Source organism: Bos mutus, chromosome 20, assembly GCF_027580195.1.
Source record: "Bos mutus isolate GX-2022 chromosome 20, NWIPB_WYAK_1.1, whole genome shotgun sequence".
NCBI lineage: Eukaryota > Metazoa > Chordata > Mammalia > Artiodactyla > Bovidae > Bos > Bos mutus.
In genome coordinates, this window is record NC_091636.1 from 70,870,255 (window position 1) to 70,890,843 (window position 20,589).

Consider the following 20,589-nt stretch of genomic DNA (forward strand, 5'->3'; position numbering starts at 1 on the left):
ACGCGCCCCAGGCCCCAGGAGCGCTGGCACAACGCGCTGCGGGCGGGGGACTGGCGCCGCAGCCCCGACTCGGCAGGGGTTCCCGGGGGCGGGGTGCCGGGGCGCGGGGCGCGGCCCCGCTCACCCTCCGCCCACCCGGGGCGGCCCGGAGGCGGAGCCAGGGTGGGCGGGCGCCCCCTTCGGCCGGCGGGGCGGTCCCGGCGACAAGATAAGAGCCCTGAGCGCCGCGGGCCCGGAGCTGGAGCTTTGGCGGACGCCGGGTGGCGGGTCTCCAGCGGCGCAGAGGCCGGGCGCGCAGGTGAGTCCGGGCCACCCCTGTGGCCCGCGCCGCGCACCGGCGTCCCCTGAAGTCTGAGGCCGAGGGCGCGGGGCCCGGGCAGGAACTGTCGGGGCGGGGTGCGGGGGAGGCCACAGGTAACAGTAGCGGACAGTTGGGATGCACAGCGCTCTGCAACAGGGCAGCTGCCCATCTGAAGGGGAGGTGGCCGAGAGGTGTGAGCCTGAGACGGGGCGCGGGGATTGTGTGTGCGTCCCGGTGTCCCCTGCCCCTGCCCTGCCCCAGGCTAGGAGAGGGCGCTGGGCATGGGGCGGCTGGCCCTGGCTTCCCTGCCCAGCTGGCCCTGTGAGACTGGGGGCTGCTTGCTCCCTGTTGAACTAGACCTGTGCCTGGTGGGGACCACTTGGGCAAGCGGCCCCCAGATCCAACCCGGGTGATTTTCTCAGTGTGGCTTCTTCTCGCAGGGCTTAGTCTTTGCTGTCTAAGATGGGGCAGGATGCCCAGGAAGGTGGGGGTGTGTGCAGGCTCTGGGCATCCAGGCTGGCTGTAGGGCAGACTGCAGCTCTGCTTCTGTCCTGGGCTCAGAACCACGCTGCCCAAGCAGCACGTTTTGCTTTCTGTACCCAAAGCTGGCCTGTGAGGCCGTGGCTTCAGGCATGAGGTGGGCTCACCCCACATGCTGAGCCGGGAGTCCCCAGCAGGTGGTCTCCGGCCCGCCCTCGAGGGCCGCCGTCAGAGCAGTCCGCTGGGGTCTGCGCGAGCCCTGCCCGCGCCCCTGGACGCTGCCGCAGGCCAGTTCCTCTGCTCCTCCCCCAAGTCCCTTCTGTGCTTTTCATTCGTCTCAGGAACGTGCTGTGATGAGTCGTGTTGTGAGTTTCTGTTCAAACTCGGATGCAGAGGAAAGTCACCCCGTTTCCGCTGCCTCCTGCTGCCTTCTGCTTCAGAGAGTGTGTGTGTGTGTGTGTGTGCGTGCGCGCGCACACCTGCGAGCGTGTGCAGTTGAAACACCCAGACGCCAGAAGTCATGTTTGAAGCTGCCCACAGCCTTGAGGGCCCACCTCGCCCTCCGGCGTGACTGTGTGATTTCTTCCGTCTTCCCTGATTGCACTGCCCAGAGTGTCGTGAAGGTGACTAGGAGGTGATTTCCCAGATGAAGCGCTCCATGCAGAAACTAGTCCTGTGAGCTCCCATCCCTGCCTGGGCCGTCCAGGGCCCGCAGTGGATGTGGACATGCAGCCGTTCCTTGAAGGAGGCTTTTGTAATCACTACTTTGAAACTCTGAATTCCTGTGGGTGACCCTGGTTTTAAAATTTTGCCTCTGACTTTGGTTGCTGAGTGTAAAGAACGCGTGTGCACTGTTGTGGGAAGCCATTTGAAGATCATCACATTACGACGGCAGAGGGGAGAGCGTGGAGGTAGCCTCTTGCGTTATGACTGAAACCACATTAGAGGCGATGTCACCCTGCAGGTTACGGAATGGACTAGGGGAGGGGGAGCAGGGCAGGGGCCTGAGGTCCCCATGGCCTGTCTCCCAGCCCCACGAGGAGCGCAGGTCATCTGCTCATCCCAGCTCTGTCTCCTTAGGTGCTGGGACAGCTTGTGTTCTGCCCCCACAGAAACGTCTGGAAAGCCACCCCTCCCTGCCCACGCTGCCCGGTGCACCACACTTCTGGCTGCTAAACCTGTGCATCCCTGTGTGTGTTTATCTTTCATGCTGGCTGAAGACCCAGAGGGCGGAAGTACAGGTTCCTGAGTCCAGGAGGCCATGAGTGAGGGCAGGTGCTCTGTGGCCCACATGTCTTCCGTGGTGGCTCCGGCCAAGGAGGCCAATGCCACGGGCCCGAAGGCGGTGGAACTCGTCCTGGTCAAGGAGCAAAACGGGGTGCAGCTCACGAACTCCACCCTCCTCAACCCCCCGCAGAGCCCCACGGAGGCCCAGGATCGGGAGACCTGGAGCAAGAAGGCCGACTTCCTCCTCTCCGTGATCGGCTTCGCCGTGGACCTGGCCAACGTCTGGCGGTTCCCATACCTGTGCTACAAAAACGGCGGGGGTGAGTCTGTCCATCTGCCTTCTGCCCTCCTGCCTGGGGCCCCGAGGGCGCTGGAGGCCAGGCTCCGGGGGGACGCGGCGGAGCGGAGCGCATGGACGTCCCGGAAGCTTGCGTGGTAGCACTCAGAATGGTCTCCTCCCCTGCTGGTTCTGTCCGGGAGGACGCCGAGGCCAGGAAAGTAGGGGCGTGGCTGGAGGCACCGTGACTCTGCCTTCTGCTTCCCAAAGTGGCCTTCACTTTGGAAAAGAAAATTCTCCAAGGCCTGGAGAACAGTTTCTTTGACCAGCCTGCCCAGTGCTCACAAAGTGTGCGGCAGCCCCTGTGCTTGGAGCCCCAGGGTGTCCAGGGAATGTGTCTCCGCGCCTCCCTGGCCCCGCCTCCCCTGCACAGCCAGCCCTAGAACTGCTCCATCTGCATTCAAGGCAGAAAACTAAGAAATGGGCCCAGGTCACCCCCCCCAGAGTCCAAGTTGAGAAGCCAGTTAGATTGGTGCTCATTTCCTGTGAGTCTCCTAGACGCTGCCACCCCACCGGGGTCACTCCATGCCCCGCATTCGGGGCTTCGGGAAACTTCCTTGGGGAGGGCCTGCCCATGAGCAGCTGGGCATTTCTGAGCAGGTACAGAAGTCGACCCAAGACAGGCAGCCCTGTGGGGTCTCCCTGCCTCCCCCGCCGGCAAAACACCAGAAGAGCCATGGCAGAACCAACCTCCCATGAGGCAGAGCGAATCGGCTGAAGACGGCTGAGCTGGTGGGGCCCCGATCTCTGTACTCAGTGCCGTAGCCTGGAGAGACCCCAGCCAGGGGCGGCACCTGCCAGCAGAGAGCTCTGCTGCAGCCCTGACGGAGGCAGGCTGGCGTCCTGGGGGCCAGGCTGCGTTGGACCCCAAGGATGCACAGCTCACGAGGACAGACATCCCCATGGAGGAGAGAGGGGACCCAGGGCTGGGCAGGCGGAGAGCAGACAGCAGTGAGGAGCAGAGCCGCCCCGGGCTGGGCTGGTCCGCTCTGCTCTCGGGGCCTGCGCGTACCTGCGGGCAGGGGGTGACCGCGGTCCCCAGAGGGGTGTGTCAGGGTGCGGTGACAGCGGGAGCCGGGCACAGACGCAGGAGGCCCAGCCCCCAGCCTGCGGGGAGCTTCGAAGAAGGGTTACAGCGGTCGTGCCGGGACGCGCGTGGACGGCGGCGCGCTTGCTGGGATGACGCCGGGCTGGCGCGCCCTCGGGTCCGGGCTGAGTGTGCTGTCGCGTCCCCAGGCGCCTTCCTGGTCCCCTACCTGTTCTTCATGGTCGTCGCCGGCGTGCCGCTGTTCTACATGGAGCTGGCCCTCGGGCAGTTCAACAGAGAGGGGGCTGCAGGCGTCTGGAAGATCTGCCCCATCCTGAGAGGTAACGGGCGGGGGCGCCCCACGTGATTGGCAGAGTGTGGGCCAGGGTCCGGGGTTGGCTGGCATGGGGAGGGGTGGGACGTGGGCCGGGGCGGAGGGCAGGGCGTGGGCTAGGGCGGGGCGGGGTGTGGGCCAGGGTGTGGACCGGGGCGGGGCGTGGGGCGGGGTGGGATGTGGACCAGGGCGGGGTGTGGGCCGGCGTGGGGCGTGGAGCGGGGGCGGGACATGGGGTAGGGACGGGGCTGGGGCGGGGCGGGGCGTGGCGGGGGCGTGGCGGGGGACGGGGGGCTGGACATGGGGTAGGGGCGTGACAGGGGCGGGGCGTGGGGTAGGGGCGTGGGCTAGGGCAGAGTGTGGACCAGGGCGGGGCGTGGGCCAAGGGGGCGGGGGTGGGACATGGGGTAGGGGCGTGGGCCAGGGCCGTGGCGGGGGCGGGCCACGGCTGGGGTGACTGCACAGCAGGTCAGCCCCAGCCGTGTGTATCCTGTGCTGCTTTGCTGGGTGTCTGGGCCCTTGAACACACCCTTTTAATGCCGGTCCTGCTCTAAAGACCTGTCATGACCGAGGGTTTGCGAGTGTGTGTCCTTGCTCGCAGCCTGCAGTTCCTGGGTGGTGGTGTTTCGTCAAAGTGCTAACACGGTAGAAAAGATAACAGCCTCCTGTCCCTAGTTCTGTGGTCTACTGTCTGTCATCTAGGTTAGTTTGCTGGGGCTGTCATACAGAGCGCCACAAACAGAGTGGCTTAAATAACAGATGTTTGTTGTGTCGAAGTTCCAAGGTCTGAACTCAAGGGTGCTGGTTGGTTCCTTCTGAGGCCGGGGGGAGGGGCGGGCCTGCTCCCAGCCTCGCTCCTGGGGTCGTGGGGGGCCGTCTTCTCCCTGCGTCTTCATGGGTATCTCTTCATCCAGGCTTCCCTTTTTATGGGGACATCAGTCGCAGTGAACTAGGGCCCACCCTGACTTGATTTTCCTCTGTAAAGACTCTGCCTTCAGTAAGATCACATTCTGAAATACTGGGGATTACTAAAACTTCGACAAATGGGTTTTGGGGGCCACAGTCCAACCCATAGCGCTGTCTCCCACCTGTGTGCCCATCCATCACTCTATCCACGGGTCTGCCTGTCATCTGTCTGTCACCTGTCTGGCTGTCACGTATCAGCCGTCTATCATCCGCCTGCCTACCTGACTTACCACGTCTATCGATCTGCCTTCTGTTTCCCTATCTGCTGCCCTTCTGCCTCCGGGCAGCTGTGCTGCTGCTGGGGGCAAAGCCCACGTCCCCTGTGAGCCGCGTCAGCCCCAGGAGCCCTCGTCACTCTGCTGTGACCATGAGCAACCTGGCCCGCCTGGGGGCTGGCTGTGCACGCAGCCCTGGGGTCAGAAGGACTAGAGGCTCAGGCCTCTCTCCCTGGGACACGGGGCTGGATCTGCTCTGGCGTTTGGTCAAAGGCGGCTCTGAGTTCCCCAAGCCACAGGCGGAGGATTTGGTGTACAGAGTTGTCACCTTCCAGAGATTTCCAGCAGCCACCTACAGCCAGCTCATGGCCAGGAAGCTTCTGAGAGGCACTCGGAAGCCACGGCTGCCCGACTCTGCGGCTGCCGGACGAGTCCACCGTGAGCCAGCTTCTCCCGGGGAGCGCAGGGGACAGAAGTGCAGTGAGGAATTATTCCCCAAGGACGGGGTCCACCCCAGAAGAGGCCTTCCTGCTGCTGAGCATGTCTTCCAAGAGGGGCCGTGTTCCAGGACCTGTCTGTGCCATGTGCTGAGTCACTCCAGTCGTGTCTGACTCTGTGCCCCCAAGGACTGTATATAGCCCGCCAGGCTCCCCTGTCCGTGGGATTTTCCAGTCAAGAACACTGGAGTGGGCTTCCATTTCCTTCTCCAGGAGATCTTCCTGACCCAGGGACGGAACCCAAGTCTCCTGTGGTTCCTGCATTGCAGGCAGATTCTTTACCGCTGAGCCACCAGGGGAATCATTCCTGATACTAGAGCTGTTTAATGTCTGCGCGTAAGTAACCTGGAGTCACTCTCTATCTGCTTTCAGGGTAGGAAGAGAGTTTTAATGAAGTGTCCTGAGCAGGAAAATAGCTTCTCCTAAGGGTCAGAAAACCTATGACAAACCAAGACAGCTTACTGAAAAGCAAAGAGATCACTTTGCCGAAAAAGTCCCTATAGTCAAAGCTATGGCTTTCCCAGTAGTCATGTACGGATGTAAGAGTTGGACCATAAGGAAGGCTGAGCACCAAAGAATTGATGCTTGAGAGACCCTTGGACAGGAAGCAGATCAAACCAGTCCATCCTAAAGGAAATCAGTCCTGAACATTCACTGGAAGGGCTAATGCTGAAGCTGAAGCTCCGGTACTTTGGCACCTGATGTGAGGGGCCGACTCACTGGAAAAGACCCTGACGCTGGGAAAGACTGAGGGCAGGAGGAGAAGGGGGAAGCAGAGATGGTTGGATGGCATCACCGACTCCATGGACATGAACCTGAGCAAACTCTGGGAGATGGTGAAGGACAGAGGAGCCGGGCGTGCTCAACCGTGGGGTCTGAGAGAGTCAGACATGACTTAATAATTGAACAACAACAAACAAGGAGGGCCAGACCCACAAAAAACAAGCCAACGCGCTCCCTGCAAAAGTCACCGTGAAGACAAGCTCCTCCTGGCCGCAGGCGGGCAGGACCGGGCCTGTGCCCACGAGCTTCCAGCATATTGATGCCCAAGCCAGTCCCAGCAGCAAAGCTGGGAAAGGATGTGGAAATGAGGGAAGTCTGTGTGGAGCTGGGTAAAGTGAACCGCAGTAGCGGAACGCAGCAGTGCTCGTCCAGCACCGAACAGGACAGAGGCCTCACTGCAGACCAGCCGTCCACCACGGTCAGGGTGGCATGGCGCCAAAGACTGCGCGGCTCTCCGTTCTGCCCCAGCGGTCAGGAGCCCCTCAGTGGCTCTCCCAAATTCCAGGTCCTGTGACCCTGCGCAGGGCACTCTGACAGGCCCAGGGGGCTCTGCGTGGTCAAGCATGGTCCTGGGTGATGTTAGGTGGACCCAGATGCCTCTGTCTGCCCTGGCTGGGCTGGGGGAGGGATGGTTAGTGAGGTGGCCATGAGTGGCCTTAGGTGGCTGTAGGCAGCCCAGCTGGGTGGGGCTTGTCTTGGAGGCCTGGCTGGTCCTGGATGAGCCCGGGAGGCTGGGGGCGGCCATGGAGATCCTGGCCATCCTTTCATGACTGTTAGTGGTCCTGTTTGGCTCTGGGAGACACGGAGTATTCCTGGGTGACCCTGGACAGCCTTCAGGGCCCTATTGGCAGGGTGGCCTGGGATGTCCTTAGGTGACCCTGAGTGGCTTTGGGTGGCCTTCGTTGACTTGGTGTTTTGTATCCTTGGGTCTTCCTAGATGGCCCTGGATACCCCTGGGTCAAATTGCCCTGGTGACCCAGGGTGGTCCTAGGTGACTTTTTGCGAGCCTGGGCGACCCTGCCTGGCTGTGAGTGGTGGTGGGCAGCCAAGGTGGCCCTCAGTTCCTCCACGTGTCTGCAGGTGACCTGGTTGTATTGGGGTGTCCCTGACTGGCTGTGCAGGTCTGGTAGGCCTTGGATGGTGCTGGGAGGGGGTGGCCCCTCCTCAGTGACGGCGGGACCCACCCTCTCCCTTGTCTCCTGACGTGCTTAGAGGCGCTGCCTGGTTTCAGGAAGCCCCGGGGCAGCTGCATCCCGTGGGGGGCGGGGCGGGGCGACACTGACGGGCGCGCTCTCCCCAGGCGTGGGCTACACGGCCATCCTCATCTCGCTATACATCGGCTTCTTCTACAACGTCATCATCGCCTGGGCGCTGCACTACCTGCTCTCCTCCTTCACCACCGAGCTGCCCTGGACGCACTGCAACCACTCCTGGAACAGCCCCCGCTGCTCGGACGCCCGCGCCCCCAACGCCAGCTCGGGCCCCAACGGCACCTCGAGGACCACGCCCGCCGCTGAGTACTTTGAGTGAGTGGGGTCTCCTCGGGGCCAACGTCCGTGCGAGGGGAGGGCGCCGGCCCGGGTCACCCGCCGGCCTGTGCTGCCCCTGGGCTGTGTCTCGTCCCACTCCCCAGGGCTCTCGAGGGGCCTCTTTCTGACCCCACCTCCAGCAGCTCAGCTCTGCTCCTGGGGGGAGACCTCGCAGGAAGGGGAACTGGACAGGCTCCCCCAACCCCGGGTCAGCTGCCCTTCCCCACGTCCTGACAGAGGCCACTTCTCTTGAGAAGCGCATTCGCAGCGCCTGCCGTGGACTCCTGGAGTTCCCGGTGGCTGCGATCTTCCTTTGGGAAAATCCTGGTTGGGCACAGTCTGCTGTGTTTCTGGGTGGAAATGAGTCCACCGACAATGTAGAAGACTGAACCTCAGCCCAAAATATAATTCCGGTTTTAATCGCAGGTGGGCACAGTTTCAACACTTGCTTTGAGGTAGGAAACCACGAGCATAAACACGAAGGCCATCGCACTGTGCAAGTCACAAAGTCGGTCCTGGAGGAGGTGATCACACGTCCGGGGGTGTGAGCAGAGCCGCTGCCCGGCTGGCGGAGGGGCTTCCAGAGGACGCCTTTTATCAGCAGCCGGCGGCCCGGGGTGGTCCTTGAGGGGTGGGCCCTGTCCCACAGAGTCAGCGGAGCTGGGTGAGACCCCAGGTGTGCAGGGCGGGACCGAGCCCTCGGGAGCCGGGAGCATCTGTCGTGTGGGTGTCGCAACGACCCCGGCCAGGGGACAGCGAGTCCACAGAACCTGCGGGCGTCTAGGGTCTGAGGTTGTGTGTCCAGATAGTTGGGGTCTCGTGCTCAGCTCTGGGGGCCCCACGTAGGGAACGTGTCTCTAGGACCGGCGGCTGCAGAAGGCCACAGCGATAGGCAGGGACACAGTGCCAAGGGTTTAGGTGGGGGGCGATGTGGGGCTGCCAGAGGGGACCAGGGCCTTCCTCAGGAGTTTCCAGGAACAGCATGGCTAGCACGCAGCTGGTGTGCGGTGGGACCTGTTTAGTTTTTCATAAGAGACTCCTTTTGGTAGTTTGGGATTAGCGGGTGAAGGCGTCTGGAAGGAGGGGAGGGGTGTCTGTGATGGGGAGGTCAAAGGGCTACTGAATGCCTGCCTGCTTGGAGGAGGGGGCTCCAAAACAGGGAGGTGAGGGCCTGGTCTCGGGAGCTCTCAGCAGCGGCCAGTGGGTTTCAGAGCAGGGCTGGAAACGGCAGTCCACTTGGGGTCGGCCCCATCAGATCCGCCTGAGAGACGCCAGGGCGGGCATCCCCGTGGGAAACGCAGACCCAGTACCCTGTCACCTGAGTGTGTGGTCAGGACTCAGAGCTACAAGCAAGCAAGAGGCGGTAGATTCATCCAGGAAAGGACGGCAGAGCTTTCGTCAGTCACTCCGCCCCCTGAGCAGCTTGCCCTCGGCCGGTTCATTGCCACGGGTCCCAAACTTAGGAGCTTCTCACCCACAGGGCAAGGCCTGGGCTCCACGCGTGCTCCCCCGCGGTCCCGCTGGGACCTGACCCGGTCCAGCCTTGACCTCAGTGTTAGCCTGTGATGGGAGAGAAGGGACCAGAAGGAGAGAGGGAGGGGGGCCTGCACCAGAAGGGGGAGAGCAGACGTGGCGACAGGCAAGTCCCTGGGGCGCCCCCAGCCCCCCCATCCCACCACTCACAGGTGTCTGGAGACAGCTCTCACTAGACCTGGGTTTGTCATTTCACCAACAAAACCGCGGCTAAGTTTCCAAGCCGGGTTGTTTTCTATAGTTCTAAGGTGGATTTTGGTGCCATTTAGAACGTTCAGAAAGCTGTCAGAGATGTGGAATGTGCCAGGTGAGGCCATCTGGGGACACGGAGGACAAGGGCATGGCTACCCACTCTAGTGTTCTTGCTGGAGAACTCCACGGACAGAGGAGCCCAGAGGGCCATGTCCATGGTGTTGCAAAGAGTCGGACATGACTGAGTGACTAACACTTTCTTCACTTTCACATTTTGTTTGGGAGGTCTGGAAAAACTTGATTTATCTTAAGGATTTTCAGATAAGAAAAATAGAGGGGGAAAAACTGACCAGTCAGTGATTTATTATTAAGAATGCTAAAAGGAAAGAATATATGTGATAAATGGATTTTTAAAAAAAGAGCTGACCAGGGCAGTCTGCTTGGAACTCCCATCTGGAAGAGAAGGCTTGAGATGGAAGGCTGCCCGCCCCTCCCTGGGAAGGACTGTCAGCAGGAGCAGATGTCCAACCGTATCTGGAGGTGACTCCAGGACAGAGGCGCGGCCTTTGAAGGTTTACAACGCAGTCAAAGATCGTTAACGACACAATCAATTATTAAACTGTGCCAAGAACACCCCCAGGTGATTCCACTAGCCGTGAAGACTGAGTTTCCCTGAGACAAGCTCCAGTGACTGTCAGGTCTGAAAAGGTTTTCTGGAATGTAAACTCACTGTATAAAGCCAGATGGGCTCCCATTAAGGCCAAGATAGCTATTAATACAATCACGAAGTTGTAAAGCTGTAAGTCCTACAAAGTGCAAGCAGACTTCAGAAACCCCAAAATAAGCCCATGTAACTCCACCTCCATAAGCGCTTAAATTTAAAGCCACCTTCACCTCCTCTCTAATATTTAAACCCACTTCACCTCCTCTCTAATATACATTTGTTGCTGTTCAGTAGCTCAGTCGTGTCCAACACTTTGCAACCCCATGGGCTGCAGTGCGCCAGGCTTCCCTGTCCTTCATCTCCCAGAGCTTGCTCAAACTCACGTCAGTTGGGTCGGTGATGCCATCCAACCAGCTCATCCTCTGTCGCCCCCTTCGCCTCCCGCCTTCAGTCTTTCCTGCATCAGGGTCTTTTCCAGCGAGTCAGCTCTTCACATCAGGTGGCCAAATTATTGGAGCTTCAGCTTCAGCATCAGTCCTTCCAGTGAATATTCAGGACTGATATCCTTTAGGATTGAATGCTTAGAAAGCTATATATTTAAAGCTACAAACTAGCCTCTAAGAGACCACTTTAACTGCCTCCCTCATGTTTGATACATTATGTTTTCATTTTCACTAAAGTATCCCCTTGTCTGCCTTGTGATTTCTTCTTTGACTCACAGGAGATGCTTAGAAGTTTGTTCTTTGGTTTTGAAATATTGGGAGATTTTCTAGATGTATTTCTGTTACTGACGTGTAACTTAAGTCTGACTTGCTGAACTAACATATTTTAAAACTTCGTTATTTCTAAATACACTGACGTTTGTCTTATCGCCCAGTGTACGGTTTATCCCTGTGTGTTCCACATACACTTAAAAAGAATGTGTATCCTGCCGTTGATGGGTTGGAGAAAGAAATGGCAACCCACTCCAGTAGTTTTGCCTAGAGAATACCATGGACAGAGGAGCCTAGTGGGCTGCTGTCCATGGGGTCACACAGAGTTGGACATGACTGAAGCGACTTAGCATGCATGCATGCGTGCCGTTGATGGGTGGACGTGTCAGCTAAGTTGTGTCTGCTCCTGCATCCTTATCCTCACCTTGTTCTGTCCGCCGCTATGAAAGGCATGTTGAATTCTAAACTGTAGCTGTGGATTTCCCTGTTTCTCTTCACAGAGAGGGTAGGCCTGTGTCTCCACTAGGGCTGGGGGCCTGGCCTTCCTGGAGCGGGGGACAGGGGTCCCCAGGCCGTCAGGCCAGGTGCTGCCGAGCCTAGCAGGGGAGGGCAGGTCTCTGGGCCAGCCAGCCGCCGGGTGGAGAGGCAGCCCCCGGGACCCACCCCCTCCCTCTGCAGGCGCGGCGTGCTGCACCTCCACGAGAGCCAGGGCATCGATGACCTGGGCCCTCCCCGCTGGCAGCTCACCTCCTGCCTGGTGCTGGTCATCGTCCTGCTCTACTTCAGCCTGTGGAAGGGGGTGAAGACGTCCGGGAAGGTGAGGGGCAGGGCTCGCCATCTGGGGAGCGGACGGGGCCGTGGTGGGTTGGGGCGGGTGGCTGTGGTTGAGGAATGGTGTCAGGAGGGTGGCTTCAGCACAAGGGGAATCACAGCAAAATATGTGCTGATGAGGATGTTTCGGTCACTGTCTGGGTGCCCGAAGCAGCGATGGCCCAGGCGCACCCCCGCTCGGGCCGGCACTCGCAGCCACGCCCCAGTGCCCGGAGGCCCCCAGCGGCTCTGCCTGTGACCCGGGGCCCATCTGTCACACCTGACCCCCAGTGCACATCCGCACAGTCAGTGAGACGCAGATCGCTCGACTCTCACGCACCGGAAGTCCCGCCACTGGAGCCTACAGCCGTGGCCCAAATGCAGACAGAGGGCCCCTGCCCTGCCAGACTGTCCTGCTTCAATCCCTGGGGAGACGTACAGGAAAGAGGGTACTGGGCGGGCCCACTCCGGGGGGCATTTGCCGAGCTGACGTCGGGACACTGGGCTTACCAATCCAAGGCCCTCTGTCTGAGCACAAGCCATCAGGGGGCCCTGAGCCCAGCCCTGCCCACAGCGGCTGGTGCGGTCGGGCGACGCGTGCTCTCCCCAGGTCGTGTGGATCACGGCTACCATGCCGTACGTGGTCCTCTTTGCGCTGCTCCTGCGAGGCATCACTCTCCCGGGGGCTGTGGACGGCATCAGAGCGTACCTGAGCGTGGACTTCCATCGGCTCTGCGAGGCCTCGGTGAGTGCGCCCTCAGCTCTCGGCCCATCCTCCGGGGCTGGCAGGTCGGGCCGTTGTTCTCTCTGCATCTTGGGCAGGAAACGCTTCACGTGGGGTCACCTGCCCTGCCCAGCAGAGTTCACTGTCCAGGTGAGAAGGGACCATGTGGGCACAGCATGGGGCTGAAGGGACCAGGGTAAGAGGATTAGGAGAAGGAGTCGCCCTGGCCTCTGCAGGGAGAAGCCAGGGCAGCTGCCCCTCGACCTCCTCACCTGGGCCGTCCACTCCCTGGAGGAGTCCTCCTGGGTCCTCAGACAAGCACCTGAGGGTGGGGGTGGGGGCGCCAGAGTGTGCCCAAGGGTGTTGGCGCCCAGCTGGACCGAAGCCCAAGCTCTGGCCACAGCGTATCCTCAGAGCTGGGCTGAGGTGCTGGCTTGCATGAACCAGGCCTACCTCAGGGAGCCAGACTTTGTAGTCAGACACCCCGGTGCCCACACAAGGTGGTGATGTGACCATCTCGTGGACAAACTAAGTCCACTGTCCGGCTGCAGGTTTCCTCAGCAAAGGAAGACATCATCTGGGTTGAAATAGCAGGACTTGGCAGGGCAATGGGAGAGGGGTGGGCGGGGAGGAAGAGAGAGAGGAAAAGGAGGCAGAGCGGGGGTGAGGGTGGTCACTGGAGGGAGCAGGGGGCCACTGGAAATCCAGGCGGACCACACTGGAGCAGCCTAGACATGGGGCCCCAACAGCCGCCCGGGGAGGCTGGGTCACTGGGCGGAGCAGTCCCGGCCGGGGTGTGGGGGCCCCGACGCTGCCAGCCTGTGAGTCGGGGGCAGCACTCATGGGGAAGGAGGAGGTTCCACAGTGGGGAGAGGGGTGGGCAGTGGGAGCAAAGTGGAAGAAGGGGAGGTTGGCAAGGCTGTGAGCCCCCAGGAGCCCCAGGGGAGGGGGAGTTGCAGAGCAGAGGCCGGACACTGAGCAGCAGAGAGAGGAAGGCGCCATGGCCACGGGCCCACAGCGCACAGGGGAGGGCAGCCGTAGAGCCCGCCAGGCAGCTCATGGAGGACCCGTGAGACCGTGAGAGCCACACACGTGTCTCTACGGAGCCAAGGGAGATGGACACGGATGGCTAGGGGAGCTGAGGTCAGTGGGGATCCCGGGGCCCCACCGCAGAGCTCGGGCCCCAGGCGCCGGTGGGTCAGCGGAGTGTCGTCCTCAGGAAAGCCCGTGGCGGGCGAGGTGTGCTGGTGGGAGGAGGTGGCTGTGGCATCAAAGGCCAGGTGGGGCATGACCCGGAAATCAGAGAAGAGTCAGGTGTCAGGGGGAGGAATGTGCAGAACAGCTATCAACCGTGTGAACAGATGTGTCTGTGAAGCAGAAGGAGGTGGAGACCAGAGGTTGGCACAGGTGAGGTTGCTAGGCAGACGGATGAGACAGCAGAGTTCAGGTGGATGGATGGCAGGTAGCAGACAGGCAGACTGTGGATGGTGGATGACACGCGTCGGTGGCAGGCAGTGAGGAGTGCCCTGGGTGTCCCCTCCTCTAACGTCCCATCAGCTTGGGCAGGAAGGGACAAAGTCAGGAACCGCTGGGTTCCTGGGAGCCTTTGGGCCCAGAGGCTGGGCCCCTGCGCCCCCAGCTCAGAGGGCAGAGCCGTTCCTGTCCCTCCCATCAACGGCAGGATACTCCATCCTGAGGGCCATTTGGGCCATTTGTAGGTCTTCGTGGGGACGAAGGGACCCTCTTTGAGGTCAGCATCCCTGCCCTCGGTGGGGTCCAGTCTCTTGGCCATTCATCTGCGGCTCTTGAGCCGCCTTGCCGGGCAGGTGGGGTCTGGGCTGTGACAGATACAGCAGGGGGAATGAGGCCAGGAAGTAAAGGAAGGGCCGGTCTAGGTCGGCCCCAAGAGGCTGCCCAGCGGGTCTCAGGGTGGGCTGTGGGCAGGACCCGGGCTGGGGCCTGGGGCAGCGGTGAGCAGAGGCCTGGACAGATGGCGGGGAGGTGCCTCTGGGTGAGTGACCCACACATGCAAAGGCTCTGGGGTGACCACTGGCCACTGAGAGGACCTGGGACTGCAAGGAGGCAGGAGCGCCCTCCCCCCACGCCACCAGCCCCTGCCTGCAGAAGCCTGCTGGCCAACGACCAGCACCTGGACCCCCTGCCCACCCAGCCACTCCAGGCCTCGAGCTAACGCCTGCTCGTCCTGTCCTCAGTGCTGGGGTGACCCAGAGCCTCTGGAAGTGCTGCCCAAAGGACTGAGCCCCCCTGGTCCTGGTGTAAGGGCTCCGTGTCCAGCCCCCTCACTGGCTCATGGTCAGGTCAGCTGCCCTGTGCCCCCAGCTGGGGACTCTGGAGTCACGGCTGGGGAACCTGGCCCACAGGCCTCATCTCAGGCTGGGGGACTTTGGGAACAGCCCCCAGGACCCTCCCGTCCCACTTTTCACACAGCGGGCCTGGCTGCTCCCCCAGGGTGGGTGTCCGCTGTCCTCATCGCCGCCCTAGGCTGTGCAGGGCCCAGGGGCGCCCACGTCATCATCACTGGGTCGTAGGGCGGTCTCTGCACCACCTGACCCGAGCAGGTCGTGTCCGAAGTCTGAAATAGCGCCTTGGTCCAGTGTCGACCGCACGGCCCATTCGTCATGTGTCAGCCGCCCGGGATGCGCCTGTGCCACCTCCAGCGAGTGCAGAGCTTTGGAGCCACCGCTGGCTCCATGGGCCTTTCTGCGTGTGCCACGGTGGGCTCCCCATGCGCTCGCCGTACGCTGCCGCAGGAGGGGTGGGAGGTGGGTGTGGAACGGAGGCACCATGTCCTGCAGCACCGTCACGGTGCCTGCTCTCCCCGGGGCACGGGCCCATGAAGTAACCTCAGGGCCTGCACCAGGACGCAGCCCCCTTCTCCTCAGGCCCCTCAGGTTTACTCCCTGAGGTGACATTCGCTCACTGACAGTGATGCCAACTTTAAGTGTGACTCTGTTCCTCAGAGCCTGTGGCACTGAGGGCCCAGTCCACGACCCTGCCTCTCCCCAGGCTGGCCATGCCCCCACAGGGACCTCTCCCCACGGGGACCACTCACCCCCTCTGTCTCCCCACGGGGGCCGCTGACCCCGCTCTGTCTCTCCCTTCGGGGGCCGCTCACCCCGCTCTGTCTCCCCCTTCGGGGGCCGCTCACCCCGCTCTGTCTCCCCTCGGGGGCCGCTTACCCCCTCTGTCTCTCCCCTCGGGGGCCGCTCACCCCGCTCTGTCTCCCCTCAGGGATGTCTCCCCTTGGGGGCCACTCACCCCCTCTGTCTCCCCATGGGGACCGCTCACCCCCTCTGTCTCCCCTCAGGGATGTCTCCCCTTTGGGGCCGCTCACCCCCTCTGTCTCCCCTTGGGGGCCACTCACCCCCTCTGTCTCCCCACGGGGGCCGCTTACCCTGCTCTGTCTCCCCTCAGGGGCCGCTTACCCCCTCTGTCTCTTCCCTCAGGGGCTACTCACCCTGCTCTGTCTCTCCTCAGGGATGTCTCCCCTCGGGGGCCGCTCACCCCCCTCTGTCTCCCCTCAGGGATGTCTCCCCTCGGGGGCCGCTCACCCCGCTCTGTCTCCCCTCAGGGATGTCTCCCCTTGGGGGCCGCTCACCCCGCTCTGTCTCCCCTTGGGGGCCGCTCAGCCCCCTCTGTCTCCCCTCGGGAGCCGCTCACCCCGCTCTGTCTCCCCTCAGGGATGTCTCCCCTTGGGGGCCGCTCACCCCCTCTGTCTCCCCTCAGGTACCTCTCCTTGTGGGGAGCGCTCACTCTGTCTCTGCTCCTGCAGGTCTGGATAGATGCGGCCATCCAGATATGCTTCTCGCTGGGCGTGGGCCTTGGGGTGCTCATCGCCTTCTCCAGTTACAATAAGTTCACCAACAACTGCTACCGGTGAGTCCCGGCCCGAGAGAGGCCTGTGGCGTCAGGCGGGCGGGTGTGCCCCTGGGTGAGGGCAGGGGACAGGAGCCGTGCTTACAGCCCCTTAACCGCACGTGAAAATGAGACAGGGAAGCGACAGGCCAACGCTCATTCCTGCTTAAGGGAGGCTTTGAGGCAGGAAGACGCTGCCCCCTCCCTGGGAGGAGGCCCCTCCTCTGCCCGGCTTGGCCACCCCGTCCTCCCAGCATCCGGGGTCAGGCTCCTCACACCTGTCTCCCACGAGGAAGGACCTGTGCGTGTCCCCACCTGGCCTTCACTGAGGGAGCGGGGGCCCCAGGCGCGCCCTGGCCCCACGGAGCCCCCCGCAGACTCAGCGCCAGGACAGGTGGGAGCACGGCCGTGCCACGTGCCCAGGGCCCCAGCAGCCTGCCCTCCGGCGCTGCCCGGCCCAGGAGGACCTGAGCGACCTGCAGCCCCCTGCCGGCCCGAAATGTCGTTCTAAAGACAGAGAAAGGGGTTTCCTCCGGGACTGCTTCCTTGACCCTTGAGCCAGTGTTTGTTTTCTTTCATATCATGAGGATAAAAATGCGGTTAAAAATACAAAGGCGGTGTGCGCAGCAGAATGGCCCGACCGACCCTACCCAGAGGTCCACACAGAGCTGGCGTCTGGATGGCAGGCCAGACAGCGGCTCCCGAGCCCACCCTGTGCCCATCTGAGTCTGTGAGGGTCCTGCACTCAGGCACCCCAGAGGGCTGGCCCCGCAGCCCCTCCTCCGTGCTCTGAATTCTTGGCCCTTAGAGCGGGGTCCCCGGGCCAGCAGCCCTGGGCCCCCAGGCACGTAGGGGAAACACAGCATCTGGGCCCCACCAGACCCACCCCGTCAGCACCTGCATCTTAATAAGTTCCCCGGGAGGCATCTCCAAGCCCTGCCTGGCAGCCCTGTGGGTCAGGGTGGGGACCCCGTGGTCACTGGGCTGCCCACCCGAGCCTAGCTTTGCCTGTGGGATCATCTCGCCATCAGTGCTGAGTCGAGAGTCCCAGGAGAGAGTCCCTTGGTCCCCAGGCAAGCGCAGATGGCTGGTCACCGGAGGCCTGACCTGGCCAGGGCGTGGCCAGTGCCCAGAGCTGCTCAGCGGGGGGTGCAGGTGGGACACTCACCACTGTCAGCGGGTGCCAGCCTCCCTCCCGCAGGGCAGCCTGGGACAGGCTCTGGGGTCACAGGAGGGGCCGGCCTGCCTGTCTGGGGAGCGCCCCCAGCCGCCGGCACCAGACACAGCCAATTATGAATAATGACGGGAAATTGCAGTGGCGCCCAGCCGGGCTGGGACAGTGTGTCTTGTTCCTGCAGAGACGCGATCATCACCACCTCCGTCAACTCGCTGACGAGCTTCTCCTCCGGCTTCGTGGTCTTCTCCTTCCTGGGGTACATGGCCCAGAAGCACAGTGTCCCCATCGGGGACGTGGCCAAGGATGGTGAGTGGTAAGGTCCCCACGCACCCGCTCCCGGGCCGCCCAGTTCTAGAAGTGTTTCCCTGCAAGCTGAGAGGGAAGTGCACGGGCACCCAGGGCCCTTCCCAGGAGCAGCTGACATGGCAGAGAGCAGGGTACCTGGGCACAATGCACCTACTGCCTCCATGCACTCCCAGCTCCTGCCCCTCGGGCCCTCCTGCTGGACGCCAAGGCCAGGTTGAGGTTGGCCCTCGGCCCAGGGCTCCTCACGGAAGCCACTCGGGCTGCAGGACAAGGGTCCGGTCCCCCTCACCTGGTGGGGAACGTGCAGCTGAGGGCTCAGAGTCGTTCCAAGTGGCACAGATGGCCAGACCTCAATGTGGTCAGCCAGAAAGAGGCTGGGCTGGCTTGGACGCCAGCAGTTACTCTGTTCCGAAGCTTTTCCCCCAGCCCTCCAAGGGCCATGGCACATACACGTGGGAGTGGGGTAATAGCGGATAAACCCCCGGAGTCTCTGGCACACGGTGGCAACAGAGACCCATGCTCCTAACCTGCTCACCAAGCCAACGCAGACAGGAGTGTCTGCAGATGAGGACTCAGAGGCCGGGAGCAGGCAGCAGAAGAGTGGGCACTGGTGACGTAGAGGAGCAACCTGGGCCAGCAGGAGAGGACTAGGGGCCCTGGCCCAGAACAGGGTGCTGGGGAGCCCTGATTGCTGCACCCCTGGGCATTCCGTGCAGGGGGAGGGTCTGTTGGTGCTAGATCCCGGGTGGAAGGCGTGGCTGAGGCAGTCTGGAGCTGGGTCAGTCCAGGACCTGGGCCCCAAATCGCTGCTGGCCCCACCGGCCTGAGGGTTGTCCTGCGCCTGCGCCTGGAGGAGCCCCTTCCTCTGAGACCATCCCGCTCAGGGGCGGCCCCTCCTTCCCCCTCACCCAAGTTCCTCTCTTCCTGGGTCTTCTTAGTCTCGAGCGGGAGGATGGGAGGATGACGTTAGCAGAGCAACTGAGGAGCACAGAGGGCTGACCCCACTGGCTCCCTGAGCTCTCAGCGGGTCAGCCCATCAGTCCACCCGTCGAGGGTTGGGAGCCCTGCTTGGAAAGCAGGGAGCTGAGTTTGGAGCCGGCAGGACAAGCCCCTCCAAGTCTGGCAGGAAAGCTGGGGACCCAGATGAATCTCCACGTGCTTTCAGATCCACTCTTTCCTCCAGGAAAAAAAAATCCAATAAAGGCAGGAAAGGGAACCTAATGCAAATAAGGACGGAGCAGTGGAATTTACTCACTGTTGCATTTATGCATTTTCACTGGGTTTTGCCCTTTATTATGATAAATAGCAATAGTTTGCAAGAATCCCCATTAACCCCAGAAAGTTAGCTGACCCTCTTCATTGCATTTCCCAGAAAAGCAAAGTAAATGTCATTTATGGCTCTAATTCTCAAGAAAACGGTGGGGGGAAATATTAACCCAGGAGCAAAAATGAAAAGTGAGGATACTGGCTTTAGTTCAGCCAAACTGATGGGCATCTTCCAGGTCCTGGCGCTTAAATTTCAGGGCTTTTCAAACCATCTGCCCCTCCTGCCCGCATCAGAAACCGTGCTCCTTCTTGGAGTGTTGGGAGTCCCAGAGCCCAGGTCAACACTAGGGCCCCTGACAGATCCTGGAGGTGGAGGCTGGCTCCGGCCTTTAATTCTCTAGAAGCATCAGTAACTGCCCCGTTCCTGTCCCTACCGGCTGGTGCCTGACCCAGGCCCCGCTGAGGACGGGGAACCAGGAAAGTGCTAAGTTGTACATCCACAAGCAAGCTCTCAGAGGCCGTGCCAGCGAGCTGCCTGGCACTTCTTGTAAAACTAACCCTGAAAGTGTTCGACTAGCAGCTTCCTGTGGGGATATTCTTTACTTTGGGGTCATTTGCAGTCAAAGTGCCTGACCACTCCCACCCCTCCCCACCTCCACCCAGATCCCACCTGCTGGGGTGAGGGAGCTGGCGTGGCCCCCTGTATCCCCACCCCCAGGAGTATGTCTGGGAGACAGTCAGAGGGGACAGAAACACGCGCGTTGCAGGGAGCACGTGGAGAACGCACGCTAAGTTGTGGCGTCTCTGTAACAGCACGTGGCTTTTAAAGATCACACTTAAAGAGTCGTACGCTGGCACAGAAAAGCATCTACCATGTAGGCTGCCTGACCACAGCAGCGTGCGTGAGTGTGTGAGTGTGAGTGTGTGAGCGACAGGCACAGGAAACCAACCAGGAGGCCCCCAGGGTCTGGAGGCAGGAAGCACAGGGTGTCCCCCGGGAAGCCCGTCCTGCTCTCTCCCTGCTGGTGTGCCCCTCCTCTCCTGGGCCCCCTCCTCTGGGGGCACGGGGTGTGGGAATGGCCGAGGGCTGGGGGACAGAGCAGAGCCCTCGCTCCAGGACCTGGCTTCCCTTCTCCCAAGTCCTGGGCCCTGAACTCAAGGACGGAGGGCTGTGCAAGGAGAGCAGTTTTTGCACCGCCTTAGGGCCAGGTTGTGGGGGTGGGGAGTACCTGGAAGGTCTGCCCGGGGTAACCGGAGGGTCTGCTCTCAGGGCCGGGGCTGATCTTCATCATCTACCCCGAGGCGCTGGCCACGCTCCCACTTTCGTCCGTCTGGGCTGTGGTCTTCTTCGTCATGCTGCTGACCCTGGGCATCGACAGTGCCGTGAGTGATCTCTGCATGCTCTGGGCCCCCGCCAGGGACAGCCAGCTCACCCACCGCCCTCGGAGGCTGGCTAGCCTGGAGACGCCTGGGGCCCACACGTACATGTGCCTGCGCAGAGCCCCCGAGTGGGAGGGCGGTGGGGCCCCACAGTTCCTGGGGAGGGCTCTTCAGACCAGCTCTGCCCTGCCGCCCCTGAGGGGCGTGGTGAGTCCCGGGCGAGGGAGGCGGGAGTAGGGTGCTGCAGGAAAT

The 20,589-nt window shown here is 61.9% G+C and overlaps 1 protein-coding gene across 1 annotated transcript in view; it reads left to right on the forward strand.

Moving 5' to 3' along the window:
* The first annotated feature begins 221 nt into the window (after positions 1 to 221).
* The window catches only part of SLC6A3 (solute carrier family 6 member 3), a 34,748-nt gene continuing 14,380 nt past the window's right edge, over positions 222 to 20,589 (forward strand). The window contains 9 exon segments of the mRNA XM_070357852.1: positions 222 to 298; positions 2,002 to 2,328; positions 3,582 to 3,713; positions 7,468 to 7,693; positions 11,477 to 11,615; positions 12,219 to 12,353; positions 16,126 to 16,229; positions 17,567 to 17,691; positions 20,228 to 20,340. Of these exon segments, the coding sequence (XP_070213953.1) occupies positions 2,043 to 2,328; positions 3,582 to 3,713; positions 7,468 to 7,693; positions 11,477 to 11,615; positions 12,219 to 12,353; positions 16,126 to 16,229; positions 17,567 to 17,691; positions 20,228 to 20,340 (1,260 nt within the window). The 5' untranslated portion in view covers positions 222 to 298; positions 2,002 to 2,042.